We start from the raw sequence: 8,681 nt of genomic DNA on the forward strand, positions 1-8,681 counted from the left end.
ACCTATATTATGTTTTTTAACATTTGGTTCACCCTGTGTCAAACCTAGGAATCTATACAATGGATGCTCGTGATGTGGTCCCCACACTGCTCGTGGTCAGGGACCTTCTGCAGCGAGTTGGGCCTTTGGAGCAGCTTATCGTGGCTTCGCCCCGCCCCTCCCCCCGTTACGTCGTAGTCATGGAGAATGCGTCCCGCTCTCGTCCAATGAGAAGCGGCGCCGGGGCCATGTGTGTATTGTTTAAACTGCTCAAATCGGGCTGAGCGTCCGGACCGATACAACTTCCAGCCGAGCGGAGTGATGGCGGCCGTCGTGTCTGTTGGCGCAGCTGCCGGAGATGAAAGCGCAGACGCAGGGCTCAGTTTCGCCCCTCGTCCTCACGCCGATAATCACGACCCCGCTGCGGCCCACGAAAGCTCGATGTCCGGAGACCGCCGGTACCCCGAACTCCCACCCGTCGAGGAGGACTCGGCGTCGGACCGCGAGTGTCAGCGGAGGGTCGACGAGGACTTGACATCACTGAGCCCCGAAGAGATTGAGAGCCGCCTCGAGAGAACGCGCCGGGAGTTTTACAACCGTAGAAAAATAATCATAAAAAATCTACCATCCGACGTCAGCAATCAGGTACGAGCAAAACTTAAAACTTTTTAAAGTTTTAATTATTTGATGATTGATTGACGGGAGGCGGTTGGGCTAACTTTAGCATAGCTCCGATATGCTCTGCCATGCTACCTGCGTTAGCCTGCTAGCCATTTAACTCGTTAGCTGTCTTTTTAAATTTGATTGATGCGACACTTTTGCGTAACTAAAACTGCTTTATTTAAAAGGCAATACACTGGCGCCCCCCGAACACATTTTAACACATTTTAAATAGTTGAAATGTGTTTGTGTGGTTGGGATAACCGCCAGGTGGTCAGAAAAACGTTAACTGTCAATAGTGGTCATCTGTGGCCTGTGACCTGCCTCCGGCCTCGTTGGCCCCAGTTTAAAAAAAAAACTTTTGCTATTCATGATTTTCGTTCACTATCAAAGCTCACAAGCGATCAGTCCGCCTGTGATTCTTCTCCATACATACACCTTTTACAGGTGCACTCGGGTTTTTGTGTCGTCGTACCGTAGTGCAGTGATTTTAATCATGATGCCACACTTTTTTTTTTTTTGGAACGTGCCTGACTCGTGGGGAGCGTTGGGCCTGCGGGCGGTACCATTGTTCACTGGGGGGTGGGGGGGGCAGTGGGAGTTCGAGATGTCAGTTGCAGTACAACAAAAGGTGGAAGGTGTGCGGACAAAACGTTTCAGAAAATGCTAGACGGCATCGCAGTTTCGTTTGTGAATGGTCAAAAGCAGCGTCGAACAATTTCTCCTACAACAATGGATCGGTTATTAACCTTTCACCCCTCACAGGTGCAACTTGTTCTTTCCCAGAGGACACGAGTGAGCTAATTATGCGATGACCAAAATATACAATTACGCACCCTGCAATTGTGTAATGGCCAACATACAATTCAGTAGTCAAATATTGGTCAAGTAATTATTTTTCTTCCTTATTTTCTAATACAGGAGGTCCATGAGCTGTTGGGCAACTATGACTTGAAGTACTGCTTCGTTGACAAATACAAGGGCACAGGTTGGTCTAACTGCTGGTCTGCTATGTTATGCATCTCGTAAACACTTTAAAGTGGGGAAAGATCTATCACGGATGATCTATAAATGTTTACTAAAGAAACAAGCCACTAAACTTGATCGTCACATAAATAACATAGGTTGTCAGTATTTAGAGCAGTTCATTTGCTACTATATTCCAATGCTTTGCTCACCAAGCGTTTTTTGATTCCCAAAGATGGATACAACATTATTCGGGAGCATCGGCATTTACAAATTTGCCGGTTTTTGATTGGTATAAGTGCATTAAAGATCCATTAGAAGCCTCTAAAAACAATTCTCTACATAAAAAATAGGCCATAACATTTAATTAGTTCAAATCAAATATGGGCATGCTTAGTGATAATTGCATATAAAAACACAGTTATTTTTTTAGGTAAACATTTTCATTGTTAAATAGATACTCAATGTTTGGGGATGTGGTTTTAATCCTGACTTTAACGCTGACTCATCAAATGTCCCTCCTTCACTAAACACCAGATTGTGTCTACTGTCTCCTTTCCTCTGTCCCTCCACCACCCTCAGCCTTTGTGACGCTGCTCCACGGGGAACAGGCGCAGTGCGCCATCAAGGACTTCCACCAGCACGTGCTACGGGACCGGGAGATCTCCGTGCAGCTGCAGCCAACCGACGCCCTGCTGTGCATCGCCAACCTGCCGCGCGCCTTCACCCAGCAGCAGTTTGAGGAGCTGGTGCGACCCTTCGGTAACCTGGAGCGCTGCTTTCTGGTCTACAGCGCCTCCACGGGCCACTCCAAGGGCTACGGCTTTGTGGAGTACATGAAGAAGGACTCCGCTGCCAGGGCCAAGTCGGAGCTGCTGGGCAAGCAGCTGGGCACCCGCATGCTGTACGTCCACTGGACGGAGGTGGGCTCGCTCACGTACCAACTCCTGCACTCCAAATGCCTGTGTGTGGACCGGCTGCCCCCGAGCCTGCTGACGGCCCAAGATCTCCGCAACGCCCTGGCGGACACCCACGCGCCGATCTTCTGCCAGGTTGGCTTCTCCACACAAACCCAGCGTGTTCAGTAGAATGCAGGAATAGCGCACCTGTTTGGATCAGTATGGATTAGCCCGTTGATCGATTAGTCCAAAAATGAACCTGCGGCTGTTTTGATAGTCGAGTAATGCTTAATCAGGTAAAATACTGTAAGTGGGTATAACGCAAGTTTCAGTTTGAGGGTTTTGGTGCTTCCATGTGTATCTGAAAGTTGGTGAATCGCCACTGAATATTTTTTGATCTTTCTGTACCTTTTCACCTCTACCCCAGTTTTCCTGTGGCCACTCAAAGTTTCTATAGCAATGAGCATTGCTGGTTTCTATGGTGATAACCACCTGACTCCCCCAGGTGGTGTCATTCAGAAGGCTTTTCTGGAACGAAGGAGAGGGGCGTCCTCTTTAGCACAGCACGTACAGTTCGTTTTCCGCTGGTCCAATATCTTTTTAGGATTTTAGCAGAGGCTGTATAGACCATATAGTGTCATCCGATAATTTAACAAATTGATTCATCATCCCAGCACTCGTTTCAACCGGATATACTGGCCTGGTTTATAAGCTAATAAAACCAGGAGGTGCTTAATCAGATTTAGCTACTGATGGTGAGCTAAGGGCCTGGGAAGGAAATTCAATACATAGCAAAATAATGTGACTGAGTTGTAAAAATTTTAAGATGGTTAAAAGATCTCTAACACTATTGACAAGAAATCAAATGCAGCGGATTGTTTAAAGGCTCTTTAACTGCAAAAAAGTAAGTTACTGGAACAGTAAATCCTTGGTCTCTCATGCGAAGCTGCTGAACCTGTAAATGCTAGAAAATGGCAGAGTCTACCTGTAAGGAGAGGCACTAAATCAATGAACACAGCTGCACAGGCTGTGTTTAAAAAATGTACAGCAGTGATTTGAGAACAAATCACAAATGAATGTGCTGGTAGTCTACAAAGATCTCTTCACTTGATTAGTAATTTTTCATGCTGAACGACCTATTTTTAATTTAATTTTATAATCACTGGTAGAAGCAAAAATTAAGATCCTGCTTAACTGTTTTATAGAGCCGTCAATTTCAAATCTGCTAATCAATTAGTGGACTACAAAGGTGATCTTGGCATATTTTCTGATTGCTACTAAAGAAATGATTTCGGGACACTCCTTCCTGCATTAAATAATAAAACTAATTTCTTGTCCTTTTTTCCCCCCAAAACCCCCCCATGTTCCTCTCCACAGTTGGCTCAGGGACAAGACTCGAGTTTCCGGCGGTTTACGGTGTTGGAGTTCTCCTCAGCTGAGATGGCCGAGGAGGCTCAGCGACTCAGCGACGGCCGGCTGCTGGGCGGGACGCGCATCCGGGTGTCCTTCTGTGCCCCCGGCCCCCCAGGAAGAAGCATGTTGGCTGCCCTGATTGCTGCTCAAACCATGGTCTGTGACTCAGAAAGACCGTAACGCAGCTGCTGCTGGGTTCGCTGTTGCTCGTGTGCTCACTGCCTGACTTGTGGCCCCTCCCCCCCCTCAAGGCTGTGAACCGGGGCAAAGGTCTCCTCCCCGACCCGACGGCCATGCAGATACTGACGGGCCTCAATAACCCCGCCACGCTCAAGATGCTGCTCAACCCTCTGTCACAGGGACCCAAACAAGGTGAGGACTCCCCCAGTAGCTCTCAGCGAACGCCTTCGTTGAAGGATCAGTTCCGCTGCGGTGGATCCTGATGGCCCCCCTTTTTGTGCGCAGGCCTCCTTGGGGCCGCCCCCACAATGCCCCTGCTGGCCAACCCCGCCCTCTCCGCCGCCCTGCTCCAGCTGCTCCTTCAGAACCAGGCCAAGGCCCAGCAGGTACATCTGCCTCTCTGCCCTCTCCCTCCGGAATGGGCTTCCTCTGCTGCTCCATCCACCCCCTCGTGTTCATACATCCTTTCCCAACCCCACCCCCCCCCTCCGCTCTTTCTTTTTACCATCAGCAAGCCTTTCTGGGAAATCATCTCCTTTGGGCTCAGGTGCTGCACAATAAAGAGAACCCTCTAGTGCCTTGTGTGAGTGATGATGGTGTTTGTGTGAGGTGCTGGTTAGGTTATTTCTTCTTTTTTTTTTCTTCTTTTTTTTGTGTGTGTGATTTATAAGAAAAAACCCTGCAATGCCATGGTGGGTAAGCTCTGGCTAGGAGATTTGTTTTTGTGTGGGCTGTACTTTTGAGTGATGATGTAGGTGTGCTTCATTATGCACAATGCATTAAATGGCCGCCCTGTAATGACGTTTTGCATACGCGGTGAGACTCCTCGGTGCCGGTGCAGCGCAGCAGTCTTATCACAGCTGGAGTGTTGCATCCCGGCAGCGTGACCCTGTAGTGACACTGAACTCTGCTCCCTGCTTTTGCCAGCAGGCAGGACTCATTGCGGAGAACGCCCTGGCTGTCCAGCAGGGGGTCCATCTGCTCGGCGACCTTCCCCAAGGTTTGGCATCCGCCGTCTCCAGCCGTTGCTCCTTGAACCCCAGACGGCTTGTTTTTGCTTTGCCTTTGATGCAAAACATCTGCGTCCGTGTTAGCCTCTTGATCACGGTGCCTCCTCTTTACTTGGGTCAGGACATGTGACTCACAGTGCAGGATAATGTTGCCAAGGAGAAATCTATATTCACGTTGGATTGAGTGCTTTGCATCTGTCGGTTCAACGAATATCTCTGCTGCAAATCTGACTAACTGACTTTAAAAAGGAACGAGGTATTCTAACGGATCAAAGCATCGGTTCCATTTTACAACTGCACCGCTGTCTCATTTCCTCTAGGTGGTGGAGGTCTTGGTCTTCAGACGGATGCTTTGGCCCAATTAAAGCCTATGCAACTTGGCCGAGGGCTGACACGGGAGCAGGAGCCCCCCACTGCGGCCTGCGCCTTCCCCCGGACTTCCTCTCCCACCATGCACCTGATGGGCGGCTTGATGAGCGCAGATGGCCACACGGCGCAGGGGGTGGGGCCGCAAGTCATTTTCCATGTTTTCTGCCTGCGTGTAAATGGTACGGGTGACTCACCCCCCCCCCCCCCCCCCCCCCCCCCTCTGCTCAGGTGTCCATACTAGGAGATCCTCCCAAAGATGGGAGCAATCCCCACAGCGCCTTCCACGGTGTCCACAATGTTTTCGCCTCAGGTGAGGCGCTTTTTCCTTAATTTATTTTTATAAACCGATTTTCTGTCTTGGCAGAAGGTTGTACGCTGCATGAAATTCCTGAGATCTAAATCAACGTGTGTCTCTGCGCTACTCGAGCAGGAAACTGCAGGACTCACCCCTACAGGAAGAGGCCCACGCTGAGCAATGTGTCCAACCAGCACGTTCAGCCAAACTACAACCTGCGCCACCAGGAGTCCTACAGCCCCGAGTATCCTCCCCTTCACCAGGTGACCCCCCGCGGGTTCATATGGATAGCGGCCGCTTTATTAGACCGGCTTCCAGTGTGGTGGCTGGCCGCCCATTCAGCCGCATATACGTGATGGGATCTGCTGTCTCTCCCCAGGATCCTCTGGCCCACTTGTACGAGCAGCAGGAGAACCTCAGCGCTGAATCCTTGGCAGGATTCGGTCAGCAGGTAGCGCGATCATTTTATTTATTTATTTAAAGCCCATTTGCTGGTGTGCGCGCTGCCCTGTGGTTACACTGTGCCTCTGCTGCTCTCTCATCAGGCCGACTACAGCGAGCGTTTCCCCCTCTACAGTTACCCTCCCAGCGAACACATGTCCTCCTACTTCGGCTCAGGCCCCGAGGCGTCCTGTGACGGGGGACTCGCTAACACCCACCTCAACCGGGTGAGGCTTGTGTTTTTGGTTTCAAACTAAAAAGGTTGGATATAGGTTCCAAGGAAAAGCCCGTGTTTAATAGCGAGTGCTGCGGGTTGTTTGTCCGTCCTCAGGCTGTGGGAATGCCCCCTGTGAGCCACACCAACGGCTACCCACCAGGCCTGGGGAGTGCTGTGAAGGTCATCCAAACACTTTGCCCTCTTTATTTGTAACATTCAGTGTAATTGCTTTGCGCTTCAGACCCAGCTGCTCGGTGTTCACTTTGTAAATCTGTTTGCTGTTTTTCACCTCAGACTCCCATCGGTAGCCACAAGCGTCTGTTCAACCGGCTGATCCCGTCTCCGGAGCCGAGCCCCGAGGGCGGCTACGTGGGCCAGCACTCCCAGGGCCTCGGGGGCCACTACGCAGACTCCTACCTGAAGCGAAAGCGTATATTCTAACTGCAGCCGAGCGCTTCCTGCTGCAGTAGAAGCCTTCCAGGACACAAGGGCGTCTCCTTTGACGTCTCCCAACACGCCGCGTGCCGTGTGTTGGTCCTTGGATTTGTCTCCCGTGTCCCTCTGCAGCCTGTTGCTATCTGGGCAATTGTCACTCCGTTGGAATTCTTGCCGCTTGTATTTTTTCTGTTTGTGCATATATATATATATGATTTTAGTGTTCAATTCAGTTTTTATTTGCCTTTTTAGTTCCCTGTTGAAAAAGTTGTACAGTGAGAAAAAATGGTTAAAGCAAATCAATTATTTCCTCTTAAGCATTTTTTAAAAGTTTTTATCCCTGTATTGAGTGTGGTGTATCAGAGCTACGCTAGTGTGGCCAGTTTTCACATTTTTGACATCTTTCTAAAGTGATGTTGTCTCGACCGTCAGGACAAGGGACTTATAATAGAAACAGGCTTTACTTTTTAAATGCCCCTGTGAAAAGGGCAGGTGTGTGTGTGTCCCCTCCCACTGGGTAGTTAATGTTGCTGTCAGCCCTAATTCTGGATTCAGGTCCCTCCTCATTGGTTAACATGCAGCTTTCCAGCCACCAATGGTGGCTCTATGTCCCCGGCTGTGTGTCCTGACGGGGAAGCTTTCTCTCACTCTGGCAGGTCTTCTCGAGCCTTAACTTTTCCACGTCGTTTGTCTTTTGATCCAAACCCTCCAACTTGTTCACGGAGTCTGTTCTTCTACACTGGTTGTTAAGTGATGCACTTAGAGGTCTCTGGTCTGTTCTCACCTCTGTAATATGCCCCTTTTTTTTTTTTTTTTCAAGCCTCCTCTCGCTCGGATGTTCAGGAGCTGAATATTTTCTGTGTATTTTGTGTGAGTTCTGTTTATCATTTTGAATGTCTTTAAGTCCAAACACCTCACCCCGGTGGTTGGGCCGGTGGACACGTGCCATCCCTGCAGTGTGGGGAAGTACTTACGGGAGCTAGTGGCAGGCGACTGGTCGGTGATATGACTGTCTTTTGTTTTAATTATTTTTTTTGAATTCTCTGGTTGACAGTTTGATTGTGAAAACCCATTACCTCTGACTTCTGCTAGGAAATGCAGCTACACTTGAGCCGTAACAGTGTTTTCTGTGACGTCATCCTGCCCTGTGTTGGCTTCCATTTACATTTTCCTGTTATTTGCTGTGTAAATAGTTGAGCGTGATCATTTTTGCCTGAGTCCAAGTTTTTTTTTTTTTTTTTTCCTTTAATCTGAATGGGTTTGTGGTTGTGCCTGGCGGGCCGCTCATGCTGTGTACGGACCCAGAGATGCAGCCGTCCTGTATGGCGATCATTCAGTGTGACTCTTCTTCTCATGCCTGTACCTCCATGGCTGTCTCTGTATGTGATGTGAGCAAGTAAATGTTATTTAAACTCATGTTGTGAAGTCGTCTTTTTAAAAAGTATCTTAGGACATCAGTATTTTCACAAAATTCAAACCAGATTTTTTTTATTTTATTTCTTCTGGGAAATGCTCTTCTTTGGTTGAGCACATAATTTAATTGCCTTGAAGCACAGCTTAAAAAAAAAAAAAAAAAAGACTAAACAGTCAATTTCTGCTTTTAAACCCAGAGGGCTTCACATTAGTTTGATCTGATTTGAGGCTTCAGGGGTACATAGTTGTAGCAGTTTTCATTAGTGTATCGTTTGACGCTAATAGTTTGTTTTCGGTACATTAGAAACCGCTTAATATCTATCGAGGCAGCAGATCCTCTTCCCAAAGACCGCTAATACCACGAGGCAGACCTCCACGTTAAGGTCACAGTGGTTCTGACACAC

The 8,681-nt window shown here is 48.7% G+C and overlaps 1 protein-coding gene across 7 annotated transcripts; it reads left to right on the forward strand.

The window, feature by feature from the left end:
• Positions 1–83: 83 nt before the first annotated feature.
• On the forward strand, positions 84–8,280 carry raver1 (ribonucleoprotein, PTB-binding 1). Of its 7 annotated transcripts, none has more exons than XM_078084010.1 (15): positions 84–624; positions 1,561–1,627; positions 2,188–2,657; positions 3,882–4,073; positions 4,169–4,289; positions 4,383–4,483; positions 4,609–4,680; positions 5,028–5,097; positions 5,428–5,609; positions 5,705–5,786; positions 5,907–6,034; positions 6,151–6,222; positions 6,317–6,439; positions 6,544–6,609; positions 6,724–8,280. In XM_078084010.1, the coding sequence occupies exons 1-15, from the start codon at positions 301–303 to the stop codon at positions 6,868–6,870; spliced, it is 2,217 nt and encodes a 738-aa protein (XP_077940136.1). In that variant the 5' UTR covers positions 84–300; the 3' UTR covers positions 6,871–8,280. The 7 variants fall into 7 exon arrangements, with proteins under 7 accessions (XP_077940136.1, XP_040047651.2, XP_077940137.1 ...); XM_040191717.2 differs by having other exon boundaries at positions 4,609–4,644; XM_078084011.1 differs by lacking the exon at positions 6,544–6,609.
• Positions 8,281–8,681: the final 401 nt, after the last annotated feature.

The sequence above is a fragment of the Gasterosteus aculeatus genome, chromosome 11 (assembly GCF_964276395.1).
Source record: "Gasterosteus aculeatus chromosome 11, fGasAcu3.hap1.1, whole genome shotgun sequence".
In the NCBI taxonomy this organism is placed as follows: Eukaryota; Metazoa; Chordata; class Actinopteri; order Perciformes; family Gasterosteidae; genus Gasterosteus; species Gasterosteus aculeatus.